The following is a 24550-nucleotide window of genomic DNA, read 5'->3' as shown; positions in this document are numbered from 1 at the left end:
GAGCCCCTAAATAAAAAAGTATGATGGAGCATTTGTTTGTTGTATCACAGGCTGGGAAGAGAGAGCTTAGTTCAATGCTTTATGGAATTTATGCAGTTAAAACAATGAAATCTTCCCAAAGTCTAACCCCAAACTACTTAAATCCCTCACACACTGAGCCAAACAATAAGACATGAAGCCAGATCCTGGGAAAAAGAAGGCGTGAATGGCATAGATATCCTGAGTGCAAAAGACTGTTCTCATTGCTCCACTGGACTCATCTTCACTAGGATTTTCTCAAGGCTTCACAGTCAGAGAATGTGATCTCTAGGTACACATTAATTTAAACCAAAATATCAAGGGAAAAAAAAGGTTACATGGAATTTTTTATAATGGCGTCTTACTTATATAAGCATTTTTAGATATGCAAGTGGTTTCTATGGAAGGGTTTGATCAAAGGTTTTGCTATCATGGGAATTGAAAACACTGCTTAAAATTGCTTGAAATAGTTGACCACTGATGGGGTCATAAATATTTTTGTTGTGATGAAGATTTTTATTGTATTAAGGAACATGTGACCTACGGATATCATTTTCATAATGAAGAATTTGGTATAAATGAGCTTTCCCAGCCCGTACCATAGGAAACAAAATGAGTAAGAGAAAGGCACGCAATATCCTTAAAAGGAAAAACATTAAGTAAATGCCAATTCTTCCCAATTTAAAGTCATGGAAATGTTAAATGTACACAAAAATGGACAGAAGAGTATAATAAACTCGTATACATATCATTTGGCTTCAAGAGAATCAATCTACGTTCCTCTCATGTTAGGATTCCATGTTACTTTGAAACAAATCTCAGATGCTATATCATTTTGTCCATAGATATTTCGTAATGTATCCTTAAAAGACTGGAATTCTTTATTTTTTTTTAAGATTTTATTTTTAAGTCATCTCCACACCCAGTGTGGGGTTCAAACTCATGACCCTGAGATCAAGAGTCACATGCTCCACCGACTAAGCCAGCCAGGCACTCAAAAAGACTGGGAAGCTTTTTAAAAAAATATCATCACATATAAGGTATTTTTTAAAGCTTTTTATTTGGAAACAATTTCAAATTTACAAAAAGTTGCCAACATAAATGTACAAGAAACACCTGTATACTCTCTACCAGATTCACCTATTGTTAACATTTTACCACATTTGCTTTATCATTTGTTCATCTTTCTGAACTATTTGAGGTAAGTTACATACATCATGGTCCTTTTTCCAAATACAGTGTGAGCTTCCTAAGAGGAAGGATATTCTCTTAGATAACCACAGTATAGTTGTAAAATTTATAAATTTACATTGATATAATACTTTAATCTACCATCCATATTCTAGTCTTATCAGTTGATCTAATAATGTTCTTTATAGTGTTTTTACTCCTCCAGTATAGAATCCAGTATAAGGTCAGAGATTATATTTAGTTTTCATTTATGCTTAGCTTCCTTTAATCTAGAACCATGTGTCGAATGTAGCCATTTAAATCAAAATGGGCTGAAATAAAATTAAATTAGGGGTGCCTGGATGGCTCAGTTGAGCATCTGACTCATGATTTCGGGATCATGAGCTCGAGCCCCTTTTCAGGCTCTGTGTCTGCTTGTCCCTCTCCCTCCCCCTCTGCTCCTCCCCTCCCCACAAGCATGCGCGCTCTCTCTCAAATAAATAAATACATAAATCGTTTTTAAAAATTAAATTAAGGGCGCCTGGGTGGCTCAGTTGGTTAAGCGACTGCCTTCGGCTCAGGTCATGATCCTGGAGTCCCGGGATCGAGTCCCGCATCAGGCTTCCTGCTCAGCAGGGAGTCTGCTTCTCCCTCTGACCCAACCCCCTCTCATGCTCTCTCTCTCATTCTCTCTCTCAAATAAATAAATAAAATCTTTAAAAAAAATAAAAATTAAATTAAAAATCTAGTTCCTCAGTCGCACCAGCCACATCTCAAGTATTCAATAGCCATAGTAGCTTCTGACTGCCGTACTGTATGGTGCAGATACAGAACATTGGCATCATCACAGAATGTTCTATTCAGTAGAACATTGATAGTCTAGAATATTTCTACAGCCTCTTTGGGTGTTATGACATTCACATTTTTGAGTAATACAGTTTCCCCTACTTGTTTTGAGTTTTATTGAGGTACAACGGACAAAAAGCACCTATTTAAGATGAACAACTTGATGAATTTTCACATACGTATGCTTCCATGGAAACTATCACCCCAATCGAGATAATGAACTTATGCCATTCCTCTCAAAAGTTTTCTTGTGTCTCTTTCTAATTCATTCTTCTCCAAATCCTCTGGCCCCATATAATCATCAGTCTTTCAAAAATTTCAGTTTCTGTTTTCTAGAATTTTATTAAAATGGAGTCATATAGAATGTATTCTTTTGGATCTGGGTTCTTTTCTTTCTTTCTTTCTCTCTTTCTTAAAGATTTTATTTATTTATTTGAGAGAAAGAGAGAGGCAGAGACAGAGCATGAGCAGGGGGAAGGGGCAGAGGGAAAGGGAGAGGGGGAAGCAGACTCCCGCGGAGCAGGGAGCCTGACGCGGGGCTCAATCCCAGGACCCTGAGATCATGACCCGAGCCAAAGGCAGACGCTTAACCAACTGAGCTACCCAGGCACCCCGGGTCTGGATTCTTTCACTCATCATAATTATTTTGAGATTCATCCATGTTCATGTGTATTATCAATAGCTTGTTCCTTTTTATAGTATTTCATTACATGGATATACCACAATTTATTTATCCATTTACCTGGTGTTGGGATTTGAGTTGTTTCTAGTTTTGGGCTATCACAAATAAAGTAGCCAAGAACATTCATGTATAGGTCTTTATGTAGACATACGCTTTTATTTTTCTTGAGTCAACATCTAGGAGTAGAATGGTTGGGTCATGCCATTGACATATGCTTAATTTCTTAAACATTCTCAACACCAGTTTATGAGAGTTCCGATTGCTCCACATCTTCACCAACACTTGGCCATTTTAGCCATTCTTTTAGGGTGTAGTAATCATCTCATTGTGGTTTTATTTTGCATTCCTGTAATTACTAACACTGTTGAATATATTTTCATATGCTTATTTGCCATCTCTATAACCTCTTTAGTGAAGTATCTCTTCAAATCTTTTGTCCATTTTTTTAAAGATTTTTATTTATTTATTGAGAGAGAGAGAGCATGAGAGGAAGGAGGGTCAGAGGGAGAAGCAGACTCCCTGCTGAGCAGGGAGCCCGATGCGGGACTCGATCCTGGGACTCAGGATCATGACCTGAGCCGAAGGCAGTCGCTTAACCAACTGAGCCACCCAGGCGCCCTTGTCCATTTTTATTGGGTTGTTTGTCTCATTATTAAGCTTCAAGAGTTTTTTTATATATTCTAAATATAAATCTTTTTTTGGATATAATTTTTGCAAGTATTTCTTTTTCAGTCTATGGCTTGCCTTTTCATTTTAACAATGGTATCTTTTGAAGAACAAGAGCTTAAATTTTGATGAAGTTCAAGTTGTTCATTTTAATTTTCATAGTTTCTGCCTTTTGTGTCCTACCTTTGCCAAACTCGGGGTCACTGAGATCTTCTATGTTTCCTTCTAGAATTTTTATACTTTTGTTCTTATATTTAAGTTTAAAATTCATTTCAAGTTAAATTTTGTTATGGTATAAGCTGCAAAAAAAAAAGCTGAAGTTGTTTTTTTTTTGCAATCCAATTGTTCCCTTTGTGGAAGACATTATCCTTTTCCCCATGAATTGCCTTGGCACCTTTATTGAAAATCATTTCACCATATATGTGTAGGGCTATTTCTGGACTCTATGCTGTCCCATTGACCTATATGTCCATCTTTACACCAATACCACACTGTTTTGATAACTGTTGCTTTATAATTAGTATTAAAAAATCAGGTAGTTTAAGTTCTCCAATTTTGTGCATTGTTTTCAAAATTCATTTGACTGTTTTAATCCTTTGCATTGTCACATATATTTTAGAATCAGCTTGTCAGTTTCTACAAAAAAGCATGCTAGGATCATGATAAATATTGCTTTGATGTATAGATTACTTTGGAAAGGACAGTTAAATATTAAGTCTTCGGATCCATGAACATGATATATTTTATTAAGTCTTCTTTAATTTCCCTTAGCGATATTTTATAGCTTTCAGTGTATAGGTCTTTCACATTTTTTGTCAAATTTACCCATAGGTAACTACATATTTTTGATGTTATGATAAATGGTATTTTTTAATCTTGATTTTCCATTAAAAAATATAAAAAATAGTTGTTTTTTGCAATATAGACCTTGTATCCTGCAACCTTGCTAAACTCACTTAAAAGTTTTAGTAGCTTTTTTGTAGACTCTGCTGCAATTTCTACACAGATGATCATGTCTGTTAATAAAGATGCTTTAATTCTTCTTTTCCAATCCAGATTTCATTTCTTTTTTTCTTCCTTATTACAATGGCCAGAACCTATAGTACAATGCTAAAAGGAGGTGGTGAAATGGGTATCCTGTTTTGTTTCTAATCCTATAAGGAAAGCATTCAGTGTTTCATCAAGTATGACGTTACCTGATGCTTTCTCCACTGATGCATTTTATCAGATGGAGGCAGTTCTCAACATTCCTGGTTTGCAGAGGTTTTTTTCTTTTCTTTCTTTCTTTATTTTTAAAAGATTTTATTTATTTATTTGACAGAGAGAGACACAGCCAGAGAGGGAACACAGGCAGGGGGAGTGGGAGAGGGAGAAGCAGGCTTCCCGCCGAGCAGGGAGTCTGATGCAGGGCTCGATCCCAGGACCCCGGGATCATGACCTGAGCCGAAGGCAGACGCTTAACCGACTGAGCCACCCAGGTGCCCCAGTTTTTTTCTTTCAAAAATCATAATTGGATGTCAGGTCTTGTGCAATGCTCTTTCTGTATCTATTGAGTTGGGCTATATGGTTTTTGCTTTTTCATATGTTAATATTGTGAGTTACACTGATCAAGTATTGAATGTTAAACGAATCTTGAATTCCTGGGATAAATCTCACTGGTTGAGATGCACTATCTTTTTTATATATTGTGGCATTTGATTGCTAAAAATATTTAAAGAACTTTTACATGTATTTTATGAGGGATATTTGTGTGTAGTTTTCTTTTCTTGTAATGTATTTTTCTCTTCTTGTAATATATTTTTCTGGGTTTTGTATAGGGATAATGCTGGCTTCGTGGAATAAGTTGAAAAATGTTCCTTCTTCTTTGATTTTCTTGAAGAATTTGTGTAAATTAGTATTAGTTCTTACTCAAATGTTTGGTAGAATTCACGAGTTAAGTCAACTGGTCCTAGTGTTTTCTTTGTGGGATGGTTTATAAGTACAAGTTCAATTTATTTTTATAGATAGAGGCTTTATTCACATGATCTATTTCTTCTTGAGTTAATTTTAATTTGAACAGACTATTCATTAATCAAATAACAACTCCAAAAAATATATATTTGTCAATTATCTCTATATATTACTATATAATTTTGTGAAGAAAAGTAATTACACATGATAATAAAGCAATGAGAAAATATTTTTTCCTAGTAAGTTAGCAAAAAAATTTTTAATCACCTCCTCAAAACACAGTAGAGTATAAACTGTTACAAACTTTTTGGAAAATAATTTTGCAATATACATCAAAAACCTTAAAATTGTTAACAGCCTTTGATTCAATAAATTTTCTTTTGTGTTTTACTCCTGGTCAGAAATGCAAAGACTTATATATGAGGATATTTGCCACAATACAATTTGAGCAGCGAAAAAAAACGTTGAGCAATTTGTGATACATACATATGATAAATTATCATGCAGACATTAAAATTTTTTAATGTTTTTGATAAAATTTAAATGACATTTGGGGCGCCTGGGTGGCTCAGTTGGTTAAGCGACTGCCTTCGGCTCAGGTCATGATCCCGGAGTCCCGGGATCGAGTCCCACATCGGGCTCCCTGCTCAGCAGGGAGTCTGCTTCTCCCTCTGATCCTCCCCCCTCTCATGTGCTCTCTCTATCTCATTCTCTCTCTCAAATAAATAAATAAATAAAATATAAAAAAAAAATAAAATAAAATAAAATTTAAATGACATTTGAAAATACTCATGATTTAATGTTATACCATATGATCTCAACTCTATAAAAATATATTCATGCACATAAAAAGGCAGAAGAGAAAGAGCAAATCAGTATTAATTATGGTTATCTCTGGGTGATGAGAGTATAGATCATTTCATTTTATACAATTTCATTTCTATATGATCCAGTTTTCTACATTACTTTTGTAATTAAAAAGGGTATTAAAAATAAGTATACCTGTTCATAATTGTGAATTAGTTGCCATGGAAAATAGCATTAAAAAAAATAGAAAAAAAGAACAGTGTGGGCAGTGCCCAGTAACGGCGAAGAAAATAATCAGGGAAAATTGCTGGGGACAATATGTATAGCTTCTGATGTCTATATCCAAAACACAAAATACAGGCAACAAGCAAAGCCAATTTAGGTTTTTAGAATAGGGGAGTGACTATGAACTCACAGGTATCACTGGAATTTGGGGATTCAAACATATGACTATGGAGAGGACAGGCTCTATGCTCCATGGACCACAACACTACATTACTATGTCTCATTGTCTTCTAGTCACATGGACTTCCTTGCTGTCCCTCAAATTGCCAAACCTCACAGTGCCTGCCTCAGGGCCTTTGCACTGGTGCCATTTCCCCTGCTTTAAACATCTCCTCCTTTCCTCACCTCTTTCAAGTCTTTGATCAAATGCCACTTTCCTGTGAGCCCTGTATTCTCATCTTACTCTGCTCCAATAGAATGTAAGATACTGTCCATAAGGACAGAAGTGTTTTAGTCTGTTTTACTTACCACTGCATGCTCAGTGTCTCTAATAGTATCTGGCACATAGTAGGTGCTCAACAAATAGTCGTTGAATGAATAAATGGGAATCGGTATTACTCTTAATGGAGTGTTTTGGAGGATTTAGATGTGTAAACACTGCCCACTAAGAACCAACAAGGGGTCACTAAGGATATAAGACAGATCTCACATACTTCTTCAGGCTTCTTTTTGCCAGGGTGCTTAAAAAACCTCCCTCTATGAGGATAGCAGCTCAGCAATTAACATCTTCTGGGTACAGACATTCAGCCAGTTACAGACCTGACCAATTATTCTTTCATCCAGCACACATTTCTCCATCTGGTCTATGGGGTACAGGGCTTTCATCCACAAACTGGATGAATGTCTATGAAAGTATAGATAGTTCTTACCACATTTTCCATGCCTGGCTAGTCTACTAAATGAAACAAAGTTATTCTGATATGACTCAGTCTCAGTGACCAAGAAAATACAAGAAGCTTAATTTGTTCTGTTGGTTTCAAAGTGCAAGGAAGTAGTTATCAGCTCAGTTTAAGGAATCACTTTCTAAGAGTCAGAGCTGCACAAAGGGGAATGCACTGCATGGGGTGTAGTGAGTGTCCTCTCAGTAGGAGTATTCAAGTGCAGGCTGGACGATGGCATGGTGGGAATATTGTAGGATGGGTGGTTGGGCTAGAACTAGGTTGAACTTTAAGGCCGCCTCTAACTGAGAGTCTTTGATTCATGCACACTGTTCTCACAAAAGTGGCATATTACAGCAGCTTAACCATGAGCTGGCCAGGAAACCCAAAGACTGATACATTTTACACATTTTATATTTTATGCCGCTGATTCAGTATAAAATTATTCCCTTTTTCTGTGTTTCACTTTTAATGAAAGTATAAATATTCATGTAGTACTTTACTCTGTGCAAAGCATTCCTACTTGAAAAAAGGATGGAAATGTCAACGAAGTTATCAATGGAGTCTAAAAAATAATGAGTATAATGATCTCAAAGTCAGTAAATAATAAATAACAATATGCTATTATATAAATTACAAATGTCTATAATTGCCTTAACTCATTATCGCATGAAACATGAAACCCACAGTCTCCTTGATACCAAGACATGAATTCCTGTCTGGTGGATGGAAGTCCTCTATCTTTCCCATGAAAAGACCCTTAACATCTGAGAGTGTTCTCATGTCTGGCTCAGTAGTAATGGTTTCAAAGTAGACCTCAAAAAGTCTTGCCACAATAGGACCTAGCAGTTTGAAAGCAGGGGCTTGAACAGATACTGGCACTTTCACGTTCATAGCAGCATTGTTCACTGTAGCCCAGAGGTAGAAGCAAGCCAGGTGTCTCGTGACAGAGGAACAGATAAACTAAGTGTGATGTCTACATACAATGGAATATTACCGATGGAATATTACCCAGCCTTAAAAAAGAAGGACATTCCAACACAGGCCACAACATGAGTGGGTGAATCTTGGAGACATTATGCTAAGTGAAAGAAGCCAGTCACAAAAGGACAAATGTACGATTCCACTTACACAAGGGACCTAGAGTAGTCGAATTCATAGAGACAAAAGTAGAAGGATGGTTGCCAGGGGCTGGGGGCTGGGAAGGGAATGGGGAGTTATTTAATAAGGATGAGTTTCAGTTTGGGGAGATGAAAAGTTCGGGAGCTGGATGGTGGAGATGGTTGCACCACAACGCTGATGTTCTTACCACCGCCGAACTGTACCCTTCAAAATGGCTACAGTGGTAACCTTATTACATATATTGGACTGTAATGAAAAAAAGTCTTACTTTTTTTACTTGCAAATTAATGGTACCTGCATATTTCTACTCTTCTCCCCTCTACAAAATATTCAGATAGGTTTGGCTGGGTTGCTTCAGGATTGATATAAAGATACAAAGAGTTGATATAAAAAGTGGTGCTTTTTTGAGTACTTACATATTTTATTTTATTTATTTATTATTTATTTATTCTTTAAAAAGATTTTATTTATTTATTTGACACACACACAGAGAGAGAGAGAGAGAGAGAGAGCACAAGCAGGGGAGACAGAGAGAGAGGGAGAAGCAGGCTCCCCACTGAGCAGGGAGCCCGATGTGGAGCTCGATCCCAGGACCCCGGGATCATGACCTGAGCCGAAGGCAGTTGCTTAACCAACTGAGCCACCCGGGAGCCCTGAGTACTTACATATTTTAAATTATATTATTTGTTCAGGAACATAAAGCTCTATTATGTACATTTTGGCTTAATCATGAATTAATCATGCTTTGGTAGATCACACTGACAGTCTCCTTTTCAATAATTATATACTTACCAATTGGATGAAGCCCTCAAATATACTCTTGGTTAAAAAGAGAGACAACATTTAAGGGACTGCGTATCTTTTGTTTCATTTCATTTTCTGCAAGTTTATGAGAAGTGGAAAAATTTTTTAAAAGCTCTCTCAACATCACGGGAGCACCCAGGCGGAGTTGGCTGGAAGCTGACACGATGTCTCATTAATTACTAATGGGATGGCTGCCTGGATTCTGAGTTTCCGCCTCCATCCTGTTTCTGTCTTTTTAACTGGCCCCTATTCCACAGTTCTCGTCCTTGTCCCTCACAGATGTGGGGTGCTCCCAAGGCTCTCAGTTCTTACTGCTGGGTTTCGCTTTATTTCCCACTCTCGCAGCTTTCCAAGTAAGCCGGGGGTCCCGTTCCTCTCGCCAGTAACCTCCCCAGGTCTGGCCCTCACCCTGCTCCCAAGCATGGGAGGAAAGGGGTCCTTTTTCTAGGGGACACATCTCCCCGATGCTGCCTGCCCAGACCCCTACAAGTGCCCAGCACTCTTCTCTGCCCACTTCTGGGTCTTGACTCTACCAGGGCCCAGAGGCAGCTGGAATGCTGGGCTCCGTGCCTAATTGGTGAGGCCTCCCAGCTGGACCAGTCCAGCCCCTGCCTCCCAGAAAGACCTCTCCTCCCAGGCCTCTGCGCTTCAGTGCCCACTGCCAGGGCCCCCTTGCCCGCACCATCCTGGGGCTTGTAATCCTCCACATCCCAAGAGCTTCTGGGATAGGAGACATGCTGAGCCACAGGGTGGGGGTGATCATGAGGCACTGGGAACTGGGGACAGGGACTCCAGGCAGGGATGGAGTTCTGCAGAGGCAGGAGGGAGACTGGATAGGATGTGTGTTTTCCTCCAAGTCTCATCCCAGTGGAAGCCTGGGGCCATACACTATTAAACTTAGCTCAGGCGTGTGGTATATGCTCAATAAATACCAATTTAAAGTCTTTGAAGGCAGTATCATCCCTTAAAAGAACTTGCTCAGCACCAGACAATTTTGCCTAATGGTTTATATGGATGATTTCATTTAGTTTTCAAGACAACACTATGAAGCAGGCAGCATTATTATCCCCTATTAGTTGAAGAAACCGAGGCGCAAATAACTTGCCCAAGATCACGCAGTGAAAGAGCAGAATTTGATCTGAGGCTGAAGACAGCCCCTTGGCATCACATGGCCTCCTCTCTGATGAAGAGAACTGACCTATCAGCCCAGCAACCACATTCCCAGCCAGGACCAGAGCCCAGGCTACTGGCCTATGGTTCTGAAAATTCAGAGGGGAAGGGAGACGAGGCACAGAGGGGTCCACTCATTCATTCACTTCTTCTTTCAATAAACTGCATGTAGGGGGCGCCTGGGTGGCTCAGTTGGTTAAGCGACTGCCTTCGGCTCAGGTCATGATCCTGGAGTCCCGGGATCGAGTCCCGCATCGGGCTCCCTGCTCAGCAAGGGAGTCTGCTTCTCCCTCTGGCCCTCCCCCCTCTCATGTGCTCTCTCTCTCTCTCTCTCTCTCTCTCATTCTCACTCTTTCAAAATAAATAAATAAATCTTTAAAAAAAAAATAAAATAAAATAAACTGCATGTAGGTCCTGTGCCAGGCATGGGTCTGAGCCTGTCTGGCTCGTCTCTTCCTCCTCCTGGCCACCCGTGTCTCAGCCTTCTTTGCCCGGAAAATAAATGACGGGCTCTGCCTTCAAGACTCAGCCCAGATATCTGGTCCTCCAGGAAGGACCTTGCCTTGTTCATTGCTATTGGCACATTTTTAGGGCTCCAGAAATGTATGTTTTGACTGAATGTCTCCCTTGCAGTTGCACGCTCCACCCCTACCTCCAGCTCCAGTAGTTTGTAAGCTGCTGATGATTAGGTATTGAAGGGCAAGTTTATATTCCAGGCATTGCGTGGGGGACGCTTTTTAAAACACTGTGCAAGTATATCCTGCCTTACATAATCGATTTATTTTAGAAAGGTTGTGGGTGCATGAACTTTTTATGAATTGAAATCCTATTTTCTCACTGATGTATGTTTTAGAGATGACTTATGCTAACCTGCTGTTAAACTTCACTTTTTAGGGGCACCTGGGTGGCTCAGTCCGTTAAGCATTTGCCTTTGGCTCAGGTCATGATCCCGGGATCCTGGGATCCAGCCCCCCTGCTCAGTCGGGAGCCTGTTTCTACTTCTCCCTCTTGTGTTCTCTCCCGTGCGTGCACTCTCTCTCAAATAAATAAATAAAATCTTAAAAAAAAAAACAACACTTTTTAAAAATGCTGAGCCCTAACACCTTAAAACCAAGCTTCTCTCAAGTGAACCCCTCTACAGGATGATAGTCCATACACAATCTCTTAAGTGCTCTGACATACCTTTACATGTAAAAGAACACTTTTGCAATCCTTTTGCAAAACATCTTTATAAATTTTTTATGGTCAGATTTTGGGAGCTCAAATTAATTTTGATTTGTGTGTGTATAGTTAAAATCAAATAGAACTAAATATGTCAAAAAGAATGAGCAATTCTCTGCAAACCGCCCTCTGCCCACCCCTCCCCCACCCCAAAGCAACCACATTCAACTCCTTTAGGCTCAGCGATTTCCCTGTATTTCTATGGAGTCAGAGCTGAAGCCCACAAGCCACAAGGCTTCAGTGAAAGTATTTCTTAAGCTCTGTTAATACTGATGGGCATAGCCCGGCTGAGCCAGCATGAAGTTAGATGGTCCGACTGTCAGCACACTCAGCAGATGCTAGAAGAACGCTCCCACATGTGGTCTCCAATAAAAGATAACCTCTGTCGAAGGCCTTAAAGAGTGAGGTCGAGACAGGGTAGGCTACAGTCGTGGGACGAGTGAAGAAAGGCCTGACAAAGGAGGAATAGGGGCGGAAGGTATCAGATTTCCCAGCACATAATCCTGTGCTACAATATATGCTTGGGAGAGGTCCCATGGCCACAGTGCCCATAGCAAGAGCATCAAAAAAAAAAAAAAAAAAATGCTGTTATTGTTGTTAAATCACCGTATTGTATATCTGAAACTAATACGACACTGTATGCTAACTACATAGGAATTACAATAAAAGTAAGTAAATAAATAAAATGTTAGGTCCAAAAAATGTCCAAACACACACACACACACACACACACACACACACACACATTTTTTTAATGTAACTTACTTGTGCATGTTTTTTTATCTGGGTTAAGAGCAAATCCTTTAGGGCACCGGCAAAAGTAGGAGCCGTCCGCATTCACACACTCATGTTCGCATCCGTGGTTCTCTGACGCACAGTAGTCCACAGCTGTAAATATTCAAACACAGAGTTGAAGTAGAAACCCAAACAGGAAAGGAGATAACAAGATGGACTGGAAATAATGGCATACTTATAACAAATATAAATGAAGATTAACATCATTGCCCCCCAAATACTATGAATAAATAAACATGGATCCAAGGCTTCTCCCCTCCTCACCCAAAAAATAATCAGGGGTCTAGATCAGGTAGTTTATAGCAGAAGATAGACTAAAGAACACACGACCAATTGTATTTAAACGTTAAAGAAATACAAATCAGGGGCTCCTGGGTGGCTCAGTTGGTTAAGCATCTGCCTTCAGCTCAGGTCATGATCTCGGGGTCCTGGGATGGAGCCCCGCATCAGGCTCCCTGCTCCTCAGGGAGTCTACTTCTCCCTCTGACCCTCCCCCCTTCTCATGCTCTCTCTCTCTCTCTCTCTCTCTCTCTCTCTCAAATAAATAAATAAAATATTTAAAAAAAAGAAATCCAAATCAAAACCATCACAAGGCTTACGACACTTATAAGTATTAAACTGCACAAATAAAAACAGGACAAAACCCAATAGTGGCAAGGTGGCCTGGAAAGGGAATCAGAGCTTTTCATGGAGCTGGAATCATAAATTGACAAAAATTCTTTTGGAAGGACATTTGACAATGTTCACCGTGGAAACGTGACCCAGAGAAATCATTGAGAAAAGGGGGAGATTAACTATATGAAATAAGCTATTTATAGCAGCATTATTTACGGTGATAAAAAAAATCTGGAAAATAAGATGAACAATAAATAATGGTAAATGCTTTAGTGAATTATGAGAAGATGTCTTGTCCTATTTCTCATAATTCTACGAATATTTACTGAACACCTACCCTGGGCCTGGCCCTGTTTTAGGGACTAAGGATAGAGCAAAAAACAAAACAGACACAGATGCCCGTCCTCAAGGAGCTTACATGTGGATGATGGTGGGGGTGGTCAAAAAATAAAATAAATAAGTAAACTGGATCATCTCGTAGAAGATGGAGAGTATTCTGGGGAAAAGGAATAGATCCCGTGGGGAGGCAGGAAGGACGGTGGAAGGTAATAGAAGTGGCCAGGAGAGCCCTCAGGAGAAGGGGGCATTTGGGCAGAGTCTTGAATGAGGGACTAGCCAAGCGGGTAAGTGGGAGGGAGCAAGCACTGGGGCAAAAGGAAGAGCAAGCACAAGGGCCGTGAGGTGGGCACCTGCCCGGTGTGCTGAAGGACCCGCAGGGAAGCCAGCGGGACTGGAGCAGAGCCGGGTGGGAGGTGAGGATGGAGTGTGCATCAGGAGGCACCGAGGCCACGGCATGACTTTGGTTTTTACTCTGAGTGAGCAGGGAGTCACTGGAAGGTTCTGAACACGGGAATGGAGAACAGACCACAGAGAGCAAGTATGACAGTAGTACACCAGTTAGAAGGCGACAATCATCCCAGTGAGGAACAGTGGAGGGTGAAAGCAGGATGGCAGGGCACAGGGCTGGGTGGGAGAGACAGGGGAGCAGTGTTCTGGGTGTTCTGGGCTAAAGGTGTTGCCCAAAAAGATTATGTTGAAGTCCTCTCCCCGGTACTTGTGAATGTGATCTTATTTGGAAACAGGGTCTTTGCTGATCCAGTGGAGCAGCAATGAGGTCCTACGGGTGGACCCTAATCCAATACGGCTGGTGTCCTTATAGGGAGAGGAGAATGCCCCGTGAAGACGCGGACACACAGGGAGAACGCCATGTGGGTTTGGTGGTTGGAGTGATGTGGCCGCAGGCTGAGGAAACCAAGGGTCGATGGTCACTGCCAGAACCAAGGAAGGCTTCTCCCCTACAAGTTCCAGTGGGAGCATGGCCCCACCAGCACCTCAGCTTCAGGCTTCTAGCCCCAGAACTAGGAGGCAATACCTTTCTGTTAAGTCACCGAGTTTATGGTCTTTTGTGATGGCGGCCCTAGGAAGCTAATGCACCAGGTATCAGTTGAGGTGGGGACCATGGGGGTCCTGCCGGAACAGAGGTGGGCAGGAGAAAAAGAGAGGGAGGAAGGCTGACTTGGGGGACCTGGCGTGAGGATGGAGTTGCTGTCATCTGATGGGGGAGGCACAGTGAGTTTGTGGGAGAAGATCGGGAGTTCTACTTGGGGCATGTGACAGTTATCAACATTCTCATCCTCATGTAATTGTAAATAGGAAGACAGATAAAATTTGGTGGAAAAAGTAGATCTCAAAACTGAATATTTACAGGGATTACACCCAGGTAAAATAGAGCTCCTAGGAATGCCTAAAGCCTGGAAACTAGAAATGAAAATTCTTGCAGTGTTAAGGTGGAGAATTATGGATGATTTGTTTTTCCTTTTAAAAACATTTCCCTTGGGGCCTGGGTGGCTCAGTCAGGTAAGCGTCTGATTCTTGGTTTTGGCTCAGGTTGTGTTCTCAGGGTCATGAGATCAAGCCCTACGTCTAGCCACTCAGTGAAGAGTCTGCTTAAGTTTCTCTTTTTCTCTCCCTCTGCCCCTCCTCCCCTCTTTCCCAAATAAATTAATTAATTTTAAAAAAACCATTTTCCTCTATAACATTTTAGGATACTCCAATATCAAAAACTTGGAAATAATAAAAAGGAAATGGGATCCACAATTAATACACATGTGTGATTTGAAAACCAACACCATGCACTGGGAAGATAATGACATACTTAACATAGTGATCAAAAGATGCAAAGGAAAAAGCTACCAAGTTTTAAAAGCTGTGTTGTGCTTATTCTTTTGCTTCCAAGCTTCATTAAGTTTCTTTTTTTTTTTTTTAAGATTTTATTTATTTATTTGACAGAGAGAGACCCAGCGAGAGAAGGAACACAAGCAGGGGGAGTGGGAGAGGGAGAAGCAGGCTCCCCGCCGAGCAGGGAGCCCGATGCGGGGCTAGATCCCAGGACCCTGGGATCATGACCTGAGCCGAAGGCAGACGCCTAACGACTGAGCCACCCAAGCGCCCCTGGGCTTCATTAGGTTTCTAAGGATCATTTTTGTGACTTTGCCTCCCTAAAGAGTTCTAATAGCACCTAATATTTGAGGGTTAAATACACAAATCATTGTGGGAACAGGACATTCACATAGTTGCAGGATCTTCATGTCATGGGACCTAAGCCAGTTGCTAGAGTTGAGTCATACCATAAATAGTGCTCTAGCACCAAATTCTTCTAAAAGTTAAGGTCTCGGGCGCCTGGGTGGCTCAGTCGTTAAGCGTCTGCCTTCGGCTCAGGTCATGATCCCAGGGTCCTGGGATCGAGTCCCACATCGGGCTCCCTGCTCCGCGGGAAGCCTGCTTCTCCCTCTCCCACTCCCCCTGCTTATGTTCCTGCTCTCGCTGTCTCTCTCTGTCAAATAAATAAAAAATAAAAAAAATAAAAAAATAAAAGTTAAGGTCTCATCGTTCAAGAACCATTGTAACATCGAGTAAATACTTGCAGAAACGAGGACCCTGAGACCAAGCCCTGGCATGGGTCCCAGTCACAGGAGCGGGCCATGCTGCAGCCCACACCGACCCGTGTTAGCAGTAGGCACCTCCCACCTCTGACCTCCCCATGTTGGGCCTCATCTACCATCTTCAAAATCTCCCAACCACTGATAGGGGTACCTGCCATCAGCCAGCCTGTCCTACCTCAGGCCACCTACTTTTTAGTGTCCCCACCAAAGAGAAGAGCTGCTCCTCTGACTTCCACGTTCTTGACAATATCACAATGCTGAGTGGGCCACTATCTATACCTGAAGTCAGAAACTCAGATTCTCCCTCTCTCTTGAAACTTCCTCTTACACACCATGGAGTGTAATTTCTGAGCCCAGCCAGCTCTGTCCCTCAGAGAGACACCTGAGTATGTTGGCCCCTTATTAGAGTGCGGACTGGTTGGAAGTTTTGCTTAGGCCTAAAATCTAAGCCCTATACTCCAAACTTGCATTTTTCCAGAATGCTCTAGAACATCCAGTGTTGGCTCAGGCAGTTAATAGAGTTGTACAGAGGAAGCTCTTTTAACTGACCTCCACTTAACCGATGCCTGATCAGTCAATGCTTTTCATTCCCTCTGAAAATATGAGAACTGATGCCCAGAGCATACTAAATGCTCCAGGCTGTTGGAACATTTGTTCTTCTGAACAGCTGTGGCTGGGTTGCATGCTTATAAAGCAGCTGTGGAGGAACACCTGTGCTCCAGAACACCTGTGTACTTTCCCTATTGCCTGACTGCATGCTTATAAAGCACTGGTTCTCAAAACGTGGTGGGGAACCAGCTGCAACAATCATCCCTTGAGAACGTGTTGGTCATGCAAATTCTCGGGCCCCACTATAGACTTAGTGAATCAGAAGCTGGGTGTAGGGCCCAAGAATGTGTGTTTTAACAAGCCCTCCAGATGCTTCCGATGCATGTTAAAATTTGAGAACCACTGCCAAAGAGTCAAAATTGGTTTTGTTCCCAAGGCTATATATGCCATTTATACATGTTATTGTACTTAATTATAAATACTATAAAAACCAATTAAATATAAGCATTAAAACAAATTGAGTTTAAAAAAAAAACTAAATTGAAAGCTTTGGAAAGACCTAATTAAAGCAATTTGTCAACCAAAATTGCTGTGGAACCAGGCATGGATAAAACATGTAAAAGAGTGGGGAAATTTTCACAAAAATTTACAAGGATTCTGCCCTTAGGCTGCTTTACAGAATTCTTCAAATTCTTGCTTCAATTTCAAGAAACCAAAATTGAAAATCGTGGAGAGTACATTATGGGTATGATTTATGCCAGAAAAAAAATTTAATCATAGATTTAAAAAATGAACTTAAAATTAGTACTTTTCAAAAGTATAATTAAAGGTAATTTTTATTAAAAGTACATTTAGGTGTTTTAAGTAAAAACAAAAAGGTTAAGATAGGTTTGGATATGTGGTTTTTTTATGATTCCACTCTTCCAGAGACACTTTCCATCAATCGGCCAACCATAGGCCCAAGCTCACGGGGTAAGAAGGTTTCCTCTGGACTTTGATTCTCTTGCTGGTTTTGTTTTTTGTGTGCTCAGCAATCTGGGGAAATGAAGGGAAGAGGAGAGGTTGGCAAGGTGGGATTCAAGCATTCCTGGGCCTCAAGACCCTGGCCTGTAAAACCCCAAGGTGTCCAATCCCCCCTTGACTTGAGGGCCACTCACTGGCTTGCTGCCAGGCTGCTGGGGACAGCAGAGGAGGCCAGGCGTACAACATTAGATGTGGAGGAGCCCACTTCAAGCCTGTGAACCTAAAAGATTTTTAAGACCAAGAGAATTCCAGTCCATTCAACTCTGACACCCTTTGCCACATGCTTTGGGTTCTTTGCATAACTTCCCCGGTTGCAAAACTGTACTTGTAAAAAGAGAGGCCAAGTTTAGGGAGCGGATGTATGGAGGTGCTCCCTGTGGGTAACTCAGAGATGCTCCTGTTGTGTTCCAAGTCTTCATCTCCTTCAATAAAATCTGTTCTCAGTTGTTTTGCCTGACATATCTATATGCTGTCCTTTATGAGCAGAAAGGGTAATTCCCTGGCTGTAGGGAATGCGGGCCTCCAGATCACAAAGTATTAAAATCTCAGGGTTAGAAGCCGGTCTCGCTGTGTTCAGTCTCTGCCTAATAGGTGAACAATCACTCAGTTGTGTCCAGCGATAAACGATACTTTGGTACAAGGTAATGAAGCTTAAGATTGATGGTCTCTGATTTACAACCTGGTCATATTCCAAAGTTTTCTCAGCCGGCATCAGTCTGCAAGGAGATGGCATCAGTAGAAATAGGATATTTCAAAGAGAAGCATTTGGATTTTAAAGTTTGTTGATGACAGAGTAAGAAAAACCAAATTCATCATGAGAGAAATGGTAGAAGCAGCTGACTTGCTGAGTATACAAAAGACACACACGTAGAGTCAGAGTCACAAAACCTCTGAGAGCCCAGTTGGATTTCTATATGCAGGAGTTTGAAACTCAGAGAGTTTCTTGTTGATTTTAATAACAATAGGGAAGTGTTCTGGGCTGAATGGTCTTCCCCACCCTAAATTCATATGTTTAAGTCCTAAACCCAATCAGAATGTGACTGTATTTGGAGGTAGGACCTTTGAAGAAGTGATTTGATGAGGATGAGGCCGTTGGGGTGGACCCTAATCCAGTCTAACTGGAGTCCTTGTAAGACGAGGAAATCTGGACACACACAGAGGCACCAGGGATGTGTGCACCCAGAAGAAAGACCACATGTAGAGGCAGGCCTTCTGCAAGTCAAGGAGAGAAACCTCAGAAGAAACCAACCCTGTTGACACCTTGACCTTGGAGTCCTGGCTTCCAGAACTGTGAGAAAATAAAGCTCTAATGTTAAAGCCACTCACTCTGTGGTTCTGTTATGGCCCTAGCAAACCAGTATAGGGAGAAATCTAATACTTAACATCTTTGAATTGGGGGAGGTCATGCTTCAAACATGGGTGGTTAGCTAATGAACTAAAAAGCTGACCTTTCAATATAAAAATGGATCCTCCCATCCCTTTTCCCCAACTTAATTATCAACCATCCCTTCCTCACTGAAGGTCACTGATAGAGGAGAATCTAGGGGCAAAGCTCTGAAGGCAGCAGTAACACCATGCTAAATCCCCATGCTACGTGCCGCCATCGTTCTGACTATGGGCCTCGATGCGATTTTGTAAATGTAGCATACATCCGACATGCTATTAAATGCAAGCATTCATAAGAAGACAAAAATTCACAAAGGTTACAGAAATTCAGGGGCGCCTGGGTGGTTCAGTCGGTTAAGTATCTGACTCTTGGTTTCAGCTCAGATCATGATCTCAGGGTCGTGAGATCAAGCCCCACATTGGGCTCACGCTCAGCACAGAGTGTGCTTGAGATTCTCTCTCTCCCTGTCCCTCCCTCTCTGCACTTCCCCTCCCTCACACTCGTTCTCCCTCCCTCTCTCTCTCACTCAAATAAATAAATTAATTATTTAAATAAAAAGGATATAGAAATTCAGATTCAGCTAATGTTTATCAGTTGCCCATGTAATCAGACAATATGACAGTAGTAATATTAGCAAATGCCTTAATATATCAACTCATTGAACCCTCACAACAATCCTTTGAGGTATATATTATTGTTATCCTCAATTTACAGATAAAGTCATTGAAACAGAGAAAGATTAAGAGACTTATAAAATGTGATAACAATAGTATCTACCCCATAGGGTTGTTGCAATTATACACGAAGTATTTCAAACAGGCGTTAGGACTTAGTAATAGTCAATAAATGTAGATTAGGTTTTTATCACCCTGCATCTTTATTCAGATAAAATTGAATTTGGGGGTTAAGAAATATCTTAATGCCATTCACTTGTTCCACAAGCATTTATTGAGTAATTACTACACATCAGGCATTGTGTTAAACCCTGGATGGTAATGACAAGCAAATACTACACATAAGACATCTTAGAAGAAAGGCAGAAAGGAGAAGCCAAGCTTTTAGCAGTGATTACTTGCAGGAAGTGAAACTGAAGAGGAATGGCTTTCAAGTTTCGACTTTATACACATCTATATTCTGACAATTTCTTTAATATGCAAAAATTGATTTTGTAATTTAAAAAGCAATCAAGGGAACAAGGTTTTTTTTTTTTAAATACATGACTGCTTGAGATTGTGATCAATTACTCAGCCTCAGTCAATGTATTGAAACATACAGCATGCAAGTCTGCTCTGTGAAAGATGAAAAGTACTATCATCGGCTTCTGTCCCCAAGGGTTTACAATATGCTTAGGCAGATAAGATGCAAACAGGACCAAAGTTACCCCAAAGACAGGGCAGTGGGTAAACACCAGATGAACAAGTACAGCAGAAAAGTGACCGTTAAAGATAGAGAAAAACAGTCTTTGAAAAATGCATGTGTTGGGTGGAAATTAACACAGCTTTAGAGGCAGCTGATGGATTACAAATAGAGGGAACTCAATTAAAGCAAAGGGAAGACCTAGGTTGGGAATCCACTCTCGATCACCTGAATGTGGAAATAAATTCAGTACTGTCCAGAGTGAAATGAGCAGTTAGGGAAATGGGACTCCAACACTAGAATTTAATGTCCCTCTAACTCAAAAATGGAAACGCTGTCTTGAAAAGTCCTGAGTCTGGCTAAGAATTGAGTTTTCATGCAGGTCACGGTCATAATTCTGGGATGAGTCAAAGAGCTAGAATCACAGCTTTGAAGGTGCTGAAACCGAAAACCCATTGCATCCATTCACCTGTAGCTGGATGTAAATGAATTTCTACCACACGTCTCTAACTAAATAATTTAGATTTGCTGTCCCCAATGTCTCACCACCTCCCCCTTCCCCTGAAGTCTGCCCTCTGCTCCACCCCTCTTGATCCTTATCCGTGGGCTTCTGGTCATCTTTGCATCCCTAATGGCCAGCAAAGTGCCTGGCAGAGAGTTTGGAAATATTTGCTGAGATGAATCAGTGACTCAACTCAGAGGCTTTTTCTCTAAGTTCTGTTCCCTTTGGCCTCGCTGGAGCTTGACATTAATATTGACCTGGCCTAGAAATTCTCTTTCCCACCATACTCCATGACTTCTGATTCCTTTGCCCACTTCCCCCCACCCCCGCCCCCACCTTAGGCTGTTCCTTCACGGATATTTTTCCCGCCCCACTTGTCTCTCCTGCTCCCTCCAGACATGTGGCTCAGGCCAGCAAGGCTCAGGCCTTCACTCTCTCCTCACTCCATACTTCAGGATAGCCAGGAGGAGGAGGAGGAGGATGACGATGATGATATACACTGTAATAATGGTAATAATGGCCTTGCATGTATCAGAAGCTTGACTCGTTACCTTATTTAATCCCACAACACTTTATGACGGACGTATTATTACTCTGCAGTATGGATGAGAAAATGGAGGCTCAGAAATGAAATGACCCATGACCAGTGAGCAGCAGAACTGGGACTGGAGCCCAGGTCTTACTGTACTAAAGGTCAAAACAAACACACACACAAATACGCATTTAAAGTGAAAACTAAATGGAAATGAAAATTTGGGAAGGAACACGCTGCGCTGCTTCCCGGCTGCATTGTTGGTCCTAACCTCCCCTCATTGTGGGGTGCTCTTTTCTCCTCCCTCCTGACACGTCCTTGTCGGGGTCCCACCTCAACTTCAAACTCAGCCTCTCTAAAACGACTCATGATCTGTCGGCGTCATGGAAGCTCCAACTCAGGAGCGACTTCTGACTTTTCCTCCTCCCCTTTATTTCCATCACCTCCTCATCCCTTACTCCTTCCCTCTCCATCTCCTCAGTCATCACTCAAACTCTGGCTCTTGTCACCTCTCCTTGAGGACGGCCAGAGTCTCCTAACTGGTCCTCCCATCCCTCACCAGCTTCCTTCCTTCCTTCTAGAATCCATCCTGCAGTTCACCATGAGACGAAGTTTCCTAAAACGAGGCTTTGCATCGGTCACTCCCAGTGAGAAACCCTTCAGTGTCTCTCTTCCAGACTCTTCAGACTGATTTTCAAAGCCCTGAACACTAGGTTTCCAGCTGGTATCTTCAGTTTCATCTTCTACTTCACACCTTCAGGAACTCTCTACTTCAACAGAGTTGGTCTCTTCCACCGTTTAAGCCAGGCTGGCCTTACCTAGGGTGATCCTATAATTTATCAACCCAGAATAGAACCCCTTTGAAAGTGAAAGGGAGGGCTGTTGAGAATTGAGCCAACAGGCATAAACTGGGATCATGCTGGATTAACTGGGATTTATGGTCCCCATATCCTTAATGTTCCCATCTACACACAGGCCATCCAGACCAGTTGCTGATGGAATGCTTCCAGAGTCCCTAGCAGCCTTTGCTTCTCTGAATTTCCTATTTAAGTATGACAGCCAGAGTCTCCATCTTTGACAAGCCCCTTCAGACTGCTGTCCTCAGGTTAGACTGCCGTCTTAGCTTTCAGTCCAGCGTTCCTGTAACGGTTTCCCCCTCACCTCCCCATGCCCAGCAGCAAGGCCTGCCTCTCCCAACACAGGCTTTGAACTGTTTTGGGAGATAAGGCTTTGATAAGGCTTTGAACTTTGAGAACACTGCCCCATCCACACCATTACTGCCCTTCATGTCTCCCCTTGCCTTGGACACTTGCCTAATGGCTACTCTTCCTTCCTTTCCCAGATTTTCCCCACCCTGGCCATCAGAATGACTCTCTTCTCTGACCTTCCATAGCCTCTCTTACTTCTGCCACTGGCTCTGCCCTCAGCATAGCCCCATCAAGCAGCACTTGACCTTCTGGAGATGTGCTCAGTCTCCCTAACCAAGGCAACTGGCAACAAAGGTCCACCATGGCTTAAGCACCTCAACAGGTCAGGTGCTTGGTTGAGGACGATAAGGACAGGAACATCTGATGGATGAGGCCTGGGTCACACAGTCTCTCCCATTTTCCCATTCTTCCCACCCACTCTGAGGAAAGGCAGACATCCTTGCATGCTGATAGCAGCAGCAAGAGAAATGCCCATCTTTATTTTTTAAGATTTTATTTTTTTATTCATGATAGACAGAGAGAGAGAGGCAGAGGGAGAAGCAGGCTCCCCAAGGAGCAGGGAGCCCGATGCGGGACTCGATCCCAGGACCCTGGGATCGTGACCTGTGCCGAAGGCAGACGCTTAATGACTGTGCCACCCAGGAGCCCCGAGAAAAGCCCATCTTTAATAAACACAGCCCACAACAGCTCCCTGGCAAGCATAGCTTCCATGCTCATGCTTGTTGCTCTTCAACAAATGTCAAACCCCAAAAGTTACAGCAAAACCTTTAGAGACACCAAGGTTCTCTACCACACAGGGATGATAAGGCAATTATTTGGCAACACTCAGAAAACTGGGTTCCTCACCACCCTCCAGTTTCCCAAGGCCCAGGGCAGGCCTCCTGCCCCAGCCACAGCCCCTACTGCCCCTGCCCCATCTATTCCTTGTTGCCCACACAAGCTCTGGACCTTCCCTGCTCCTTCCCTCACCCAATTAATCAGACACCCTCGCCCTTTTTCCTGAAGCTTATCCACTGGCCTTATTCCCAATAGCCCGATTTCCTTCTGACCCAACAGCACCCAAAGTTTCTACCCACTGAACTATTGGTAAGGGAAAAAATATAGGTTAGACAAAATAAATAGTATGACCTCATTTTGTTCAACATTAACAAAATGTTTCGAATTAGATATTTTTATAAGTTTTTAAAAAGATTTTATTTATTTATTTATTTATTTATTTATTTATTTATTTAGAGCAGGTGCATGAGTGGGGGGAGAGGCGGAGAGGCAGAGAGAGCGAGAGAGACAGAGAGAGAATCTCAAGCAGGCTCTGCACCGAGGGGTTCCATCTCACAACCCTGAGATCATGACTTGAGCCAAAATCAAGAGTCAGACGCTTAACCGACTGAGCTGCCCAGGAGCCCCTTGAATTAGATGTGTGTATGGGGAAAAGTCTGGCCGAAAATACAACAAACTATTAATAGTGATTTTTCTCATCTACTTAATCCTTTTTTAAATTTAAATTCTATTATCCAACACGCAGTACACTATTAGTTTCAGATGTAGTGTTCAACAATTCATCAGTTGCATAAATCACCCAGTGCTCATCTGTTTAATCCTCATCCTCAATGCAAGTATATTACTTGTATAATAAAAATGAATGAAGCATGTTGGGGTTTTTTTGCCCATGCTGGTGGATGTGGTAACTTGCTACCTATCACTGTCACCACCAGCAGATTAAGAAAAAAATAAATAAAACCTCTACGGCTTAGGAGACCAATTCCACTTGTGGACATCTGATGAGGGCAGTTTTCTTCCCATCATGTGTAAAAACAAGCAAACAAAGCCACTTGATTCTCACCTGCGAAGAAGATGCCACCTATACTTTTGTTTTGTTGCTTTTTCTTTCTGCTTCCTTATCTAAGAATCAAAGTGTGCTGGAAAATGTAAATTCTGTGTGCAATATAATAATCATTCACTGTGGGAAGCAAGACAGAACAAGACATAACAACATATCCCCCAGAAAACAATAGGATATGGAAG

The 24550-nt window shown here is 41.8% G+C and overlaps 1 protein-coding gene across 3 annotated transcripts in view; it reads right to left on the bottom strand.

Moving 5' to 3' along the window:
* Positions 1-24550, bottom strand: part of MATN2 (matrilin 2) — a 129942-nt gene that overhangs the window by 38277 nt on the left and 67115 nt on the right. For all 3 annotated transcript variants that reach the window (XM_025870890.2, XM_073893007.1, XM_025870889.2), the window contains exon 6: positions 12385-12507. In XM_025870890.2, coding sequence (XP_025726675.1) covers positions 12385-12507 — 123 coding nt within the window. The remainder of the gene's footprint in view (positions 1-12384; positions 12508-24550) is intronic.

The sequence above is a fragment of the Callorhinus ursinus genome, unplaced genomic scaffold (genome assembly GCF_003265705.2).
Source record: "Callorhinus ursinus isolate GAN/ISIS: 27379988/994484 unplaced genomic scaffold, GSC_fseal_2.0 scaffold5, whole genome shotgun sequence".
Lineage (NCBI taxonomy): Eukaryota > Metazoa > Chordata > Mammalia > Carnivora > Otariidae > Callorhinus > Callorhinus ursinus.
The sequence above is the reverse complement of the archived record's forward strand: the minus strand, read 5'-3'. Positions and strand labels throughout refer to the sequence as shown.